The 14,432-nt window shown below is 44.9% G+C and overlaps 3 protein-coding genes across 4 annotated transcripts; all 3 read right to left on the reverse strand.

Moving 5' to 3' along the window:
- Positions 1-2,878: 2,878 nt before the first annotated feature.
- Positions 2,879-5,520, reverse strand: LOC136783101 (putative odorant receptor 92a). Its single transcript, XM_066742961.1, has 3 exons — positions 5,035-5,520; positions 4,686-4,818; positions 2,879-4,604 (listed from the first exon to the last, which is right to left on the reverse strand). Exons 1-3 carry the CDS (start codon positions 5,223-5,225, stop codon positions 4,554-4,556), a joined length of 375 nt encoding a protein of 124 aa, XP_066599058.1. The 5' UTR covers positions 5,226-5,520; the 3' UTR covers positions 2,879-4,553.
- A 459-nt stretch (positions 5,521-5,979) lies between these two features.
- On the reverse strand, positions 5,980-7,043 carry LOC136783225 (uncharacterized). The gene is made up of 4 exons (XM_066743186.1): positions 6,891-7,043; positions 6,518-6,631; positions 6,278-6,398; positions 5,980-6,188 (listed from the first exon to the last, which is right to left on the reverse strand). The coding sequence occupies exons 1-4, from the start codon at positions 7,041-7,043 to the stop codon at positions 5,980-5,982; spliced, it is 597 nt and encodes a 198-aa protein (XP_066599283.1).
- Positions 7,044-9,097: 2,054 nt separating this feature from the next.
- On the reverse strand, positions 9,098-13,754 carry LOC136783098 (brain-specific homeobox protein-like). 2 transcript variants are annotated; one of them, XM_066742952.1, is made up of 3 exons: positions 12,938-13,754; positions 12,385-12,634; positions 10,138-10,451 (listed from the first exon to the last, which is right to left on the reverse strand). In XM_066742952.1, exons 1-3 carry the CDS (start codon positions 13,349-13,351, stop codon positions 10,249-10,251), a joined length of 867 nt encoding a protein of 288 aa, XP_066599049.1. In that variant the 5' UTR covers positions 13,352-13,754; the 3' UTR covers positions 10,138-10,248. The 2 variants fall into 2 exon arrangements, with proteins under 2 accessions (XP_066599050.1, XP_066599049.1); XM_066742953.1 differs by lacking the exon at positions 12,385-12,634 and having other exon boundaries at positions 9,098-10,451.
- Positions 13,755-14,432: the final 678 nt, after the last annotated feature.

Below are 14,432 nucleotides of genomic sequence, written 5' to 3' on the forward strand. Positions count from 1 at the left end.
TATACCTTAGTTTACGCCCTTTTAACGCATAATTCTCAAAGAGCTATGAGCCATCCCGTTGACTCATCTTGTTCGATAAATCTGCTCAGTCGTGCTTTTACGTATTTCGTCGGTTTACTCTGGCGCAAAAATTGCCTCGTCTCTTATGATAAATATTATAGGTGTTTTTAATGCTACGTGAAAAATACTAGAATTAAGTATTCGACTTTTATATTCCCGGCCGCGGTAGAGTAGTAGAACAATCGAATAAGAGATTAATCTGGCATTGAGAACTCGCTCCTTTCTTCCCGATATTGGGTTTTCTCCCGTGTGTACGCGAGGTATGTACTTGGAGGTTTGTGAAAATATGAGAGAGAGAGAGAGAGAGAGAGAGTTTTGAGAGTCGAATGACTCGGTGGTCTGGTCCTCGCGAAGGTTTAGCAGCAGCACCAATTGAGTCGCGCGAGGATCATCGGGCTCCCTCTATGTAGTAAGCAGGTTATATACAGCTGCAGGGTATGTACTCGCCGCTCGGTAGGAACGATCGGCCTTCCAAACGAACCTTTGAACGCGCGCGCGCGCACCTTTATATGTATAGGCGCAATTAAAAATCTCCATTGGCCAATAAGGTCACTGAACATTGGAGAAATCTCTCGAGTAGTGGCGCTCCTGAGCCTTTTTTCTTTATTTGTTGCGAATCGCTGTTACATATATATATATATATATATTATGATGATTGGAGGAGTTGGAACGGAGCTTTGGAAAATCTCTCGGAGAGATGTGTAAAGTTGTTAGAGTTGTCGTGGAAGGGGGATCGAGGTGGTGCGAGAGGGATGGAAAGGAGGTGGAGCAGAGGCAGTAGCAGTGTGGTGGGCGCCCGCCTGTGTGCCGCCGAGGCGCTTTCACGGTGTGCAAATCGAATCAGAACGCCCCCGCAGGGTCGTCGACAATGTTATTTGTTAGCGGAAGCGTCGTAGTAAGCGGAGCTTGAAACGAGGCCAGATTGCTCGTGGTGATCAAGTTAAACGGCACGTGGGCAGTAATGCCGCTCGCTCGCGGCTGCCCCCAGCCACCGACGCGACGCGACGCGACGCGACGCGTCGTCCTTTCGTAGCCGCACGTACATATGTACGGCGCACCAACAGCTCTCCCTCCCTCCTCCTATCCTGCGCACCTTCTCTCTCTCCCTCGAAACTCTCCTCATACAGAGATTTACGCTACTGCGTCCGCTGCCTATGTATATAGCATTGGCTGCTATAGCCGGTCCATCGAAAATTACTACCAATCGCGCCATTTATTCGCTTTATATAGTGGACAGGCCGCGAAAGAACCCCCCGAGACCATTGCACCCTGACGCGATCGATTCGCGCATTTAGTCATGATTATCCTCCGAGATTTAGCGAGAGCACACATGCCAGGTGACGATAAATCTCTTCCTCGGAGATGAGCTTCCGATATAATAAACCATAAATGATGATCCTGACTCTTGAGTGGCGCTTAATTCTTGTATCATATGCAAATAGCAAGCTAACCGTGGAAAAAGTGTAGATTTGGTGCAGCATAGCGAATGGTTGTAAGACGCGCGCGCGCAACGAGTGTCGAGAGGATCGTATACACGTATGTACTCTGTGTATAGGTTTTCTTTTTATCGCGGTGCACGCGATGCACGCGGTGCGTCATTGTGAGATTTGGCGAGGAGAAGGCGCGCGCGCGAGCAAGAGGGGGATGAAAAGAGGCTCGAGCGAATGGTGCGCGGAACTGAAGGACGTCCGTTAGCCTAACAAGCTGTCAAGACGTCGCGTCCCGTCAATCCAAACTAGCGCGACCCCTTTCCTATCCGGTAAATCCTCCAGCACTGCGGAGCAGTGCCCGACCGCCGCTCGCTCGCTCGCTCTCTCTCTCTCTCTCTCTCTCTCTCTTTTAATTTCAAAATTCACTCAAACAAATCTCCTCCCCCCCCCCCCCCTCCCGATGACGATATTCCTCACACCCAGCTACGGCACATTCGAATCATTTAGCAAAAATTAATTCCTCGATTCCTACTGCATGTTCATATATGCACGCGCGGACGAGAAAAACAATCCTATCTAGATGCCGCAATCAACACAAATGTCTCATCTTATTCCACCAAATTTTCCTTTTCGACGAGACAATGTTTTCTTTTGAGATGGAACTATCCTCACCTCGCGGCCATGCAATCGAAGCAATATGTCTTTCTATCTCGACTCCCCGCTCGGAACATTTCTCGAAACTCTCGTAGAAAATCTTTCAACGACCAATGGTCTTCGCGCTCGAACGTTGATCGCGATCATTGAAAGGGACGACAATTTTTCAGCGAACCGCCCCGCCCGCCACCTCTTTTAGACCGTGTATGGGCGAATGGCTATATATACGCAATGGGCAGCTTTCGCGTAGCTCTCGAGTGGCTATAGAGCGTCACTGTACCTATATATATATATGCTGCATACATGTAAAGAAAGAGGGTAAGCGAGGGGATGTGCACGGGGAGAGAATGCGCGCGTGCTCGAATCGGCTTGGTAATCGCATCAGTCGAATTATTGTCACCCCGTTATCGGCCAAGTCCTGATAAAATCACGGCCGCTCCCGCGCGAGCGCGCGCGCGCACGCGCTACGTATAAGAAGACGTGGTAATTGCGCGAGAGATCGAATCATCGCCGCCGCGCTAATTCCAGCAGAGCTGGTCCCCCGAAAGTTTTGCGATATTTAACGAGAAATCTCGTTATCGTTCCCGCCTGTCGCGCGACCGGCGGAATCTCTGCCCATATATATATATATATGAGAAGCCGAGATTGACTCGACTGCACGATGGAGCGGCCACCGTTGACTCCTCAGCTCCGCGCTCGTCGCTTGATCAATAGCTCTCTCGGCCCGCTCACCTCCTCTTACGCTCTATATAGGATCGCACAACGCGAAGATATATAGGTAATTCCGTCGGTGGTGGTCCATCTTGTGCGTTTACTGACTGCTACATGTACAATCGGTGCGTCCTTGACGCGAATTGATGCAAGACGAATGATTCGTGATGTAGTATGTGCGTCGCGATCGAGGGACGTGTATGTAGATGGTATATACCGTATAGGTGTACATATACATACATAGGCCGCTCGTATAGGCGTTGGGAGAACGGGCGACGAACGCTTTGTTCGGTTCAGCGGGATCGACGCACCACCACCGGTTCATCCTCTGCCTAGCTGGCTAATGTACCTTCGAGCTCGTACCATATATACACGCATGTGTCCGCGTCCGGCTGAAAATAATGAAAGTAATAGGGGGGGGGGGGGGGTGGAACACGCCCACTGCATTTAGTCCCTCTGGCCCCATGAGCGAACCCCCTAAAAGTACGCACCTTGCTCTGCAGTGGCCGGCTTACATATTGCATGGTGAGCAATCCCCCTTTAACGTATAATCTCTCTATATATACATATATATATATATATATATAGATATTGGGAAGAAATTCGGGAGGAAAGAGAGGACCCCCTCCGGGTAAAGCTTGTATGGAATTCCAGCGACCGACTATTGTCTATACCTGGGCCAAAAGCCTCGTCACCGCGTCGCAGTGTCACCAGGCGCACCGCTTCATTGTCTCCCTATTATTTCATTTAATTGTACACGCGCCTGCTTTTTAGTGCAAGTCCGGGGGGAGGTAGGGCGCCTCTCTCTCTCTCTCTCTCACCCCCTTTATTTACGCACCGTAATAATAGACGTCTTAACGAAATCTAATAAACATGATAAATACCTCTCGTGATCCAATTAGTCGAGCCACTCGCCTCCTCTGTCTCTCTCTCTCTCTCAATTCCTTCCTTCAACTATTATATCACACAAGCCTCTTTAAACCAAAGACCCATTGTTTTCTTTTCCTTATATATCTTAGCTCCCTTTGATGAAAATATCTTTATAACGCGTGGCAATCGGCTCTCTCTCTCTCTCTCTCTCTCTCTCTCTCTCTCTCTCTCTCTCTCTCTCTCCAATATACATGTATAATATTGACGAATCTCTCGCTACAAGCTGCAGGATATGCTGTATCGCAGGTGCGTATCGCGTTATTATCGTCAACCTATATATGTATATAGGAAGAAATGTCTCGCTCTCAGCTGATCGAATTATCGCCCAAATTGATAAATACCAGCTTTCATCTTATCGCAGGAGCAATCATAGGGGGGACACCGTTTTCTTTGAGATCCACAAAAGCGCTATATGCACGCGTGGAATTTACTCGCGCCCACCCATACATACTATATACTATATATAATATTGTTAGCTTCTCTCATGGATGTAATCCTTGCTTTATTATATATCTATATCTATATGGAAACATATTGCTCTTTAATTCTTTAAACGAAATAGATATGTATATTTTAATAATAATTCGTTGCAATAGAGAAGAGTGAGCTATATAGAATGAAATAAAACTATCAAGTGCGCGTGGCTTAAAATTAAATAATATAAATCTTTCGTAGAAGAATAAAATTGTAGATCTCTCTGACGCGCGTCAGGTCGATTCATGTATGCACCATTTGCAATGGCGATCCTATACTGTCCGCGGTTCCTCCTTAAACCAACTGCTTCAGTACCAGGAAATATGAAAAGCTCATTTGCAATACCTGCAAAAAAGAATTGTTCGTGAGTGATGGATAGGGCATAGAGAGAGAGAGAGAGAGAGAGGGGAGAGAGAAAAAACAAACCGCTCGAAAAAGGTCAAAGGACAACTCGGTGAAACTACCGGCTGACATCTTGCAAGGCTTCGTCGATCTGTTCAACATGGTTGGAATCAATTTTCGCACGTTTACGGGATAGATGTACCACGAAGACAGGTATCTGCGTATCAGAGATCCAGAGGCACGACAAGACAATTAATCAGTTTTCTTTCTTTTTCATATATACATTTCATACATGCACGTATTTATATATGTATATCGAAAGAGATTTTTTGCGAGGAAAGTAGTGAAACTGAGACGTTGGAGAAACGCAGTTATATATTGAAAGTTTCTTTTATCATGGTTATAGAGGTATGTGCATATAGGCAAAACTCACATCTTCTCCGTACTTTCTCCGCTGATGTTTATGAGCGTCTGACCAAGATAGTCGCAGATAAATAAGAAGCAAATTTGCATAAAGAACTCGATAAAATCCCTGTATCTCGATATCTGCAGACGTCCATCCATCCATTCATTAATTATATCGAGAGATTCGAGAATAAAATGTGTATATATATATATATGCATGGATACCTACACTGAAATTATTGATATTGTACATTATAAGACTCATGAGGATTACGGTTTTTAACAGAACGATCAAGGCGGTCGAGGAGTAACAGCTGTCGATCAAAGCTGCGTATCTTTGAGAAAAAAAATATTATTCCACCTCGCGCTTACTGTTCTCAAGCTATACAATTCTTACGAAAAATATAGAGCACAATTCTATTTAGATGCGCATGTTATCTCTTCGTATCTATATATGTATAGCATTTTTACGCCGAGCGTTCTTTAAAAAATAAAAGAAAAGAAATAAAGTTTTAAAAACATCTTGGCGTTTGATCCGCCACTTCAACCAACATACGTATATATATATATATATATATATATATATAGTATATATAGCGTATCCTACAGTTTATATTATAAACTATTTCATCAGGTTTAAATGTGTTTTTTCGTATAGGACATATTAGGTACTGACCGTAGAGCATTCTGATGACGCTTGATGCACAATAAAGAGTTTGATGAATCTCGTTGGATCTGCAATCTTGTTCGAGGCTGGAGAAATCCTGTTGCTGCACCATGTGACCCAGTCGATAGCTGTCGATTAAGAGCGCAATATCCACCCGATAGACTCTCGCATTTCTTCGCTTATTTTCAAAATAGATCTCACGCAGCGTATCGCGTATACGTATAAGAGATACGAGACTGTGCACACTGACCTGAGAACGTGAAACATTCCGAGGACGTGTAACAAATGAATAGAAAAGTTGGTCATCTATCCTAAGCCGAAGGCAAATCCAGTGATGAGCGTCAGCGATATCTGAAGCATCGCCAAATAATAGTGTTTGCTCTCGTCAAAAAAGTGTTTAACCTCGAAGGGAAAGGTACGATTTCGTGGTTCTTCCAAGGGAATGAAAATATCCATCGTTTTCTCATAAAAAGTCACGATTACGAGGAATATCGCCAAGCTGCCGTACAAGCTATCTACAAAAATTCATTCCTCTCTGCTCACACCGTTATATACGTATACATATGCATAGTGCAATTAATCGCCCGTGCGTGAATATGTTCACATGTTAGAAGTTTCGTCAATATAGAGCACCATTTGGCGTACATCATCTTTATCTTGGTCTCTTCTTCCTTCCTGTCACTCTCCTCCCAATCCTCCTTCATCATTCTCCACAATCCTGCACACTTTGTCACAATCGACGTATCAATTAATAAAATGGGTATTACGTGAATTTTTTCTTTTTTAGGAATCATATATTTTTAGCATTCCCTTAATTCCCCTCTCCTATACCAAACGATCATACCTGATCTTTATCAATGACCGAGCTGGTCAGCAGGCAGCTTACCACTGGAGTTATCCCTGGTAAACTATTCATCACTTTTTCCAGTTCAAAATTCTTATCGGATAACGCTGCTACCTATACACACACATATATATGTATATTATACAATCGAAGGAATAAAATCTCGAGAAATAGTCGAAGGAACGATTGATTTTTCAAGGAAAATTACGTCGCGGCTTTATTGCACTCGAATCTCCTATATACGACTCGCGCGAAGAGAGCTGTAGCAGATGAATATATAATATCAAGAGTTGTGCACGTGCTTTAATTACTCGGTACATGCGCGTATGTATACTATATCTGTGCATATGTGGTAGAAACTTATATATTATACTTGAACGCATATGGAATAGATACAAATGGACTGCATGAAGATTCGGCAAATGATGTAAGTTGACCAACTCTGGGATGTCCAGCATCCGGTGATTTTCAAGAGGAATCTATCGAGGCTGTACAAGGGGCTTTGTTCGCTTTCTTCGATATTCATTTTTCCACATATATATATATATACGTATAGATATGTATGTCGCTGTGTGTGTTGACCCGACGCGACGGCACGCGACGCAGCTCCGATTAGCTTTCGAAAGAAAATGCAAAATTCTCGAGCGACGGGGAGAAGGAAGAAAAAGTGGAAAATGAATACTGAAAAATATTTCATTAATTTATAGCATCGGTGTCTCGGCCATGTTAAAGTTGGACACGCATACTTGTCAACTATTAAAGTATATTTCCCTACAGTGCGTGCAATCGGCGCGCCACTAAAAACTACAGCTATTATAAGGGCTTTTTCGATTTTTAATGGCGCGCGCGACTCACTCTCTACATACTATTTCTTCCCCTCCAAGTTCCTGCCCCTCGCGCGCGATGCCTCTCCTTTATAAATACTCTTTTATATAACCAATTATTCATTCTGCGCGCTCTCGGCTAGAATATATCTTTTTATAATTATTCCTTATTCGCGTCGCTGCGGAATATTTCGAATCGTTGGTACATGTATCGTGGGAAAGAAATAAAAACAAATTCGAGCTAAAAGATAAATTGATCGACTAGAAAAGGAAGGATAGAGCACGGGTTTGTTCTCTCTCTCTCTCTTTTTTTTGTCTTGTTTTTCATGCATGCCGTATATGGTCAATATGCACGATAGAATTTTTCATTGCCGGGGATTCGTATACGTTATATTATATATGTATATATAGTGTTTCTCCCTCTCTCTCTCTCTCTCGTCTCGACTCGACTCGACTCGACTCGTTTATGTTTGTTTGCGCGTGTGTGTATCAGTTGTTTTTAAAGGTAAAAATGATTAGTTGATTCGAGGCTGTATCGTCGATGGGGATTGGCGGATGCGTGTGTGCGCGTCAAGTCAGTCGAGTCAGCCGAGTGGCGCCGTCGCGGAGCTCCACCCCGTGCACAGCACAGCCACTCTCTCCGTTATATATTGTGTGTGTTAGGGAGAGAGAGAGAGAGAGAGAGAGAGAGAGAGAGAGAGAGAGAGTCGGCTTTTAGCCGAAAGCGCCGAATCCTTCTCTTCTAGGGATGCGCGCTGTAAGAGGAGGGGTAGATTCATGGATCGAGGACGAAAACTGCCAAAGGTAGCAGAGGGAGAGAGAGAGAACGCGGGCGCGGAGGGGTAAGTAGTTCGCTCTCTGATCCCTCGCAATTACTCCCCATTATCTGGGTATTAGGATTCAGCCCTAACCAACTCTGTGCAAGCACGGCGACGTTCGACCAGCCAGCCATCAGACACCGACTCTCCCCCCCCCCCCCCCCCCCCCCCCTCCTATACATGTATATACCAGGCAGGGATGCACTCTATCGCCAAAGTGCCCCTTGCAACAGGTGCACCATATATTTTATACATCACTTACTATATATTATCCATACCTATATATGTAAATCACGCTCTCTTTTCTTCGACGCACAGAGGCTCTCTCTCTCTCTCTCATATAGGTGTTATAGGAGTTTAGAGAAGATGGACTCGGAAAATGATAAGAGAGAGATACGAATCAAACATTGTATGTTTTACTATATATAAATATATAAATTTTTGACTGGAGTAAAAGCTTCGCGTCCAAGACCGCGCGAGAAAAGTTTGGTAAAAGCTTGACGGAATGAATTTGCGGCAGGTTATTCGGAGCTTTCGAGGAATATCCTTTTACGCTCGAGACATTAAACGTATAGAGATTCCCCTGTTAAATTATCGCCAGTATCATGTGTATGCTATGTGCAATGGGAGAAGGGATAAGGAAAGGAGAGGATATATAAGAGGAATGGAGTGTGTAGGGGTTCAGTGATTAGATTAGAATGCTTTTGCAGTAAAATTGTTTAATTGAATGGAGAAGCGCAGAGGCCGAGTGAACGCGCATCGCGCTGCGCTGTAAAATTGGAAGCTCGTGAGTTTTCGATTACTCGACTCGCCGGCTTCCTTATAAAAAGTCTTCGGCGCGAAACCGAGAAGGTTTGCTCTTTCTCTCTCTCTCTCTCTCTCTCTCTCTCTCCTATGCCTAACCCTAATAATGTATCCATGGAGAAGAAACGAAAAAAAAATCAAATGGAGCAATTGGAAGAGTGTTGCTAGTTCCCGCGTTATAGACGCATTGCGCCTATTATATATATCTATATACATATAAATATGTATATTTATATTTATATAAAAGGACGCTTTGAACTATTATCGCTGCAGTTTGTTTCTTTGACGAAAGGGCGTAGCGCGCGCAGTCGATCCTTATCACTTCGGCGGTGAAACGGCCACCTTGTATCATCATCGACCTTAATCTCGTTGCGCCTTCATCAAAGCTGCCCACGCTTTAACCTACTCTCTCTCTCTCTCCGCGCGTATATCAAAAAATCCCTTTGTCTTCCATCTCGCGCATAATTACGAAGAATGCTCGAATGAAGCATTCCTCTTTTGAATATTAGTTTTCACTATTGCTATACGCACGCCAATTCTCTCCTCCTCCTAATCTCTATAGTAATCACGAACAATTTCTAAACTCTACCCGAGAGCTACTAATTTTCAAAGAGTAAAACCAAAGAAGCCGCTATCTTCGCAGTTGCAGTCTCTCGATCTCTCTCACACGCTGCACTCACGCAAACATTCATCGATATATACTATAATGGTTAATAACAGTATATATATGTGTGTGTGTTTTGGTTCCACATCAGGCTATTGGATCCAGGGGAGGCGGCGGACAGAAAGCTTACAACACTCGTCCTTACACACGTATTTAGAAAAGATTCCAGAGTATTCACAGTTTTTCAAGACGATTCCACTTTTTTTCCAACTTTAAGTTTTCACACGTGGCATTTGACACTTTACACAGAAACAGTGCAATTTAATGGATTACATATTTTAACGCACGTTCGACTCACTTTAATCAGGTCTCTCTCTCTCTCTCTCTCTCTCTCTCTCTCTCTCTCTCTCTCTTTTTCACTTGCTTGCTTACTTGCCTTTCCGAAGGAAAAACGTAGGAAGAGTGAGTGAGAGAGAGAGAGAGAGGGAGAAAGAATAAGGATAAAAATGATAGCTGTGGCACGATTGTTGCGCATAAATGAAAGTTTAGGGTATGAACGGTGTGTTGGTATTGCAGAGGCAGGCAGGCAGGTGGGCCGGTCGACTGGTTGTGTGCCGTCGCACGCGACGAGTGCAGAGGAGAATGGCGCGTCTCATGCTGGATGCAGCGCAGAAGACCTTATCAGCGATGCTGACGCTGCGGCAGTGAGTGAACCTGATGGTGGAAGACGTTATTCGGTGCAGGCGAGTGTCTCGAAAGCATCTGTAGCCCCGGCGACGGTGTCTCGTCTCCCAGCACGTCGATCTCATCCTCCTCAGAGTCCTCCATCTGACCCTCGCTACTCGCTCGTGACTCTCGCCCCAGCGAAAAATCCACCGGTCTCTCTGAAAGTTTTTACAAAATCCATCTTTCAATAGCATATACATATATATATATATATATATATAGGTGCATGCTCGCGTGTGTGAGAAAGATGCCACGCTAATATGGGAATATTGTGAAAATGGCCAATATTCCCGAAGGAGTATAGGCTCGGCAAGATAAACTGGAGGGAGGGGGGGGGGGGGGGGGAGAGAGAGAGAGAGAGAGAGAGAACAATCGAGAATGTGGGTCTGGCCGAGCACTTAGCAGATAATTGATTAATTTTCTCCAAGACCGAATCTGTGCAAGAGGTTTCAGGCTGTCTCGGAGTTTCCTCGAGAAGGAGCAAAAGACGAGAGAACTGAGAAGGGAAGAGGAGTGGAGGAGGCAACGTCTTACCGTCGCGTCGCCAAAGAGCTGCTCGTGAGGCCTAACTTGGTTATACTTGGACTTCTCCCGCCCTCTCCTACATCTCCATATCGTTTCTCCGCTCACGTAATTGCTCTATTTTCAATAATGCGCGACTCACATTTTAAATTATATAACTTGGCTCTCTCTGTCTCCTCTCCTCTCCTCGAAACCTCTTGACATATTACGCTCGATTCCAGGTTGCACGGAATCCACCATCTTGAATACTCTTGACGTTGAAGACAACGAGCACACCGACGTACGCGACGGCCAGCTCGACAACTCCAACACGTCACATTTCCGCATATATATATATATATATATAGATATATGTGGACAATATAGACGAGCGTTATTTCGCTGGGACATTTGCGTTTTCCGCAGCAAGCTCCATTGATGACTCTGCTTAGCGCGCGACCTGCGCGAGATGACCGCCTATATATATATGCGTGGCTGGATCTCGATTCTACCGTCATTTTGGCACCTCGTCCAATCGTTAAAGAGGGGTGGGAGATTTATAAGGGGGAAGCTGACGAGAGATACGTTCGCCGCGTCTCTTGCGATCCTTTTGAAAGATTGCTGAAAGTTATGCAGCATCCATATACGTATATAGGTATATCGATGGGGCGCGCGAGCGAGCACTTTAATTCAAATGGAACGTCATTGAAGGATGCAGGATGCGCGCGTCATTACATATATCTATAGCTGCGGCGTATTTTAGGATGAAAAGCGGCCATTAGGTAAAATATCCGGTATTTGACGATTAGTTGCTAGTCGAGGAAAGCTCGGTTACGGTCTGCTTAGTTAACTCAAGTTTGGTAATTTATTGTCAGCGGAGTTTTGGTTGCATTACCGCGCGTCCATTAGCGCGATATATCGGCGCAGCGACAAGTATTTCACTCTAGCTGCTGCAGACATAACATTCGTGCAGGATATCCGCTTGAATCCAATCAATAACACCCCCATCCCCACCCTATGTACCTCTATACTCTTTCATTCTCATCACCAAGAGCCCTCTAAAAATTACCACTTAATTGTAAAACACACCGAATCCCAATGCTATATATGCTTTTTTATCATAGAAAAAACTACATCTCTCGCTCTCTTCATTTCTTCTCGGCTGCAGATCGATCGGAACTTATTGCAGGCGCGCGCGCCCGCGTCATTTTTTTATAATCACCAGACCTGTGCTATACCGGAAGATGTACAGTATATAGGTACTCTTATAAAGTAAAATTAAGATTCTCGATAAATATTGCCTTGACCTCGTCGAATTGTGCATAGAGTTTATGTTTTCACGGCAATGATTGCTCGCGGAACGTCAGACTAATATATATATATTGTATATATCATGGCATGTACGAGAGATACATGCAAGAACATTCAGATTCGCGTGTGAGAAGAAGAAGAGAAAAGAAAAATGTGACCAAAAACTACAGCTATACCTATATTAATTATACCGCATAAACTGCAGGCCGATCGAGAAATATACGTGTAGCGATAGCGATACGCGCGGAAAGGAGAGTTTTACTGTAGAGGATAACTGACCGGTCGGCGAGGTGACTGAAATTGCTTGTCCCGTGCAAGATTGTTGACCGGAAGTCTGATTGCTGGATGTACCAGTACTCTGCTTCCGGAGTTGCTTCTTGTGCTTCATCCGTCGATTTTGAAACCACGTTTTCACTTGAGTCTCGCTGAGATGCAGAGCCGCTGCCAGCTCGACTCTCTCAGGCGTGCTCAGATATCGCTGAACTTCGAACCTTGCTTCCAAGCCAGCCAGTTGCTGATCGCTGAAAACCTGCGAATTTAACACGATTTTCAAATCAAATGATTCGTTCACGCTGCAGCTGCAGACAAGTATCAACGGAGTAGTAATCTCCCTAATTAAGTATGTGTATAGGCATGCACGCGCGCAAACATTAACAAAACCAGCAGTATTCTCGAGAGAATTTTGCAAATTCAACTTTTATATATATATATATATATATATATATATATATAAAGTCGCGCGCCAAGTGACTCGGTCATTTCGCAAACAGCCTCTTTATTGTTTTTATATAGGGGGCACATTACAGTAATAGAGTGAGGAATAAATAGTGACCGTTCGAGCCTTCCGCCGACGACAATGTTTCAACGCAGCAAATTCCCCGACTCCAGGGACAACCCCGACCCCCATACCGGCTCCGCCGAAGAGGGGGCCGAGGAAGAAGGCAGCAGCGCTTGCTGGAGGTCCCGAAGGATAGCCAGGAATCAGACTGCTAAACTGTTGATAGTGCTGTTGCTGAACATGGGCGGAAGATAAATGTTGTTGCTGTTGTTGTTGCTGCTGCTGTTGTTGCTGCTGCTGCTGCTGATGATGATGATGTTGATGATGATGATGATGCAACTGATGATGAGGATGACTCTGAATGGTACCACGGCTGAGAATATCCTCGATGAGGAAGGAAGTCCTGCTGGCTGAAGTTCCGTTCTGTCCAGCTTGAGCAGCTTGCTGCGCCTGACACGTCGAGTGCATCTTCCACTTGTGCTTACATCTTCATCCTCGAACCTCTTCCGGTATTCTCGTGCCACTCCAATCACTACCGCTATTAATCATCGGCGAGGCTCAAAAGAGACCGAGGGAGCACCGTAAGCAAGTACGCCACACCGTTGGTTCGCACCACTGATACTATATCTACCTCTTATCCTGGCCCGCGAGTGATAAAATGCCAGTTTGAACGGACGGACACGCTCTCGGCGGAATTTCGACCAACGTCCTTCGCACTCGGATCTTTTCGATATGCTTCTCTCCTTCTCTACTTGCGTACTATCGTATGTTAGGTAGTTGCGCGCAATCGAGATTTCACAACTGTATTTGCGGGGTGCTAGGGAAGAGGTTGGATTTTGGTCCGGCGAGATCCCGACGGAGAAGGAGATGAGACGAGATACGAGGATGAACCGAGCGAGCCGTGGCCCGGTGGGCTCGAAATCGCATTGGCCCACGGGGGAAAACGTTGGTTGGATATCCGGCAAGCCCTGTAGGCGGCACCGTTTAACGTTACCATAACGACCCGCGGCAGCAGCCTCTCCGTCTTCCCCCTTCCAAGAAGACGCATGCGCCTCCATTGCCGTTTTCGACCCCTCGACCCCTTGTAATTCACCACCCCGCGCTCCCTCTGGCCTCCCAACCTTCTACAAAACGGCCCCCGGCTCTACGCTACACCGATATACATATATATATATATATATATACATATACTTCTCCCAATGTACACAAACTCTACTCCGCGTATATATGCGTACCGATCGCGCGAATAACTTTAATAAACTTGATAAAATTATCTGCCGCGGAGGGTGCAAGGCAAATAGAGATAGAGCAAGGGTTTAAATATACCTCGCGTACGTCCCATTCAACCTTCTCCAAATCTAGAGAATTTTTCTAGTCAGACACGAGCCAACGTTACAAACAAATCGTAACCGCATGCAAGCTTGTACTCTAAATTGCAATTTTACTTGAAATAATTTCTGCCTGAAGCTCTTGAACACGGTACTTGCTAATTGATATGATTCACCCACCGTTCTTTTTACTTTCTATTTTTCAAGATTAAAGCGCAATT

The sequence above is a fragment of the Prorops nasuta genome, unplaced genomic scaffold (genome assembly GCF_024137725.1).
Source record: "Prorops nasuta isolate Cenicafe-Biocafe unplaced genomic scaffold, Cenicafe_Pnas_1.2 PNAS00032, whole genome shotgun sequence".
Lineage (NCBI taxonomy): Eukaryota > Metazoa > Arthropoda > Insecta > Hymenoptera > Bethylidae > Prorops > Prorops nasuta.

What these genes read in the sequence shown, in the direction of transcription:
- LOC136783101 (XM_066742961.1), bottom strand. Translation starts at nt 5,225, where the DNA reads ATGCATATATATATATATACACATTTTATTCTCGAATCTCTCGATATA. An exon ending in GGAGAAAGTACGGAGAAGAT is followed by an intron (nt 4,819 to 5,034) that starts GTGAGTTTTGCC and finishes TCTGATACGCAG; the next exon opens with ATACCTGTCTTCGTGGTACA. An exon ending in CCTTTGACCTTTTTCGAGCG is followed by an intron (nt 4,605 to 4,685) that starts GTTTGTTTTTTC and finishes TCTTTTTTGCAG; the next exon opens with GTATTGCAAATGAGCTTTTC.
- LOC136783225 (XM_066743186.1), bottom strand. Translation starts at nt 7,043, where the DNA reads ATGAATATCGAAGAAAGCGAACAAAGCCCCTTGTACAGCCTCGATAGA. An exon ending in TCTATTCCATATGCGTTCAA is followed by an intron (nt 6,632 to 6,890) that starts GTATAATATATA and finishes GTGTGTGTATAG; the next exon opens with GTAGCAGCGTTATCCGATAA. An exon ending in CGGTCATTGATAAAGATCAG is followed by an intron (nt 6,399 to 6,517) that starts GTATGATCGTTT and finishes ATTGTGACAAAG; the next exon opens with TGTGCAGGATTGTGGAGAAT.
- LOC136783098 (XM_066742952.1), bottom strand. Translation starts at nt 13,351, where the DNA reads ATGCACTCGACGTGTCAGGCGCAGCAAGCTGCTCAAGCTGGACAGAAC. An exon ending in GTCGGCGGAAGGCTCGAACG is followed by an intron (nt 12,635 to 12,937) that starts GTCACTATTTAT and finishes TTAAATTCGCAG; the next exon opens with GTTTTCAGCGATCAGCAACT. An exon ending in TTCAGTCACCTCGCCGACCG is followed by an intron (nt 10,452 to 12,384) that starts GTCAGTTATCCT and finishes AAAAACTTTCAG; the next exon opens with AGAGACCGGTGGATTTTTCG.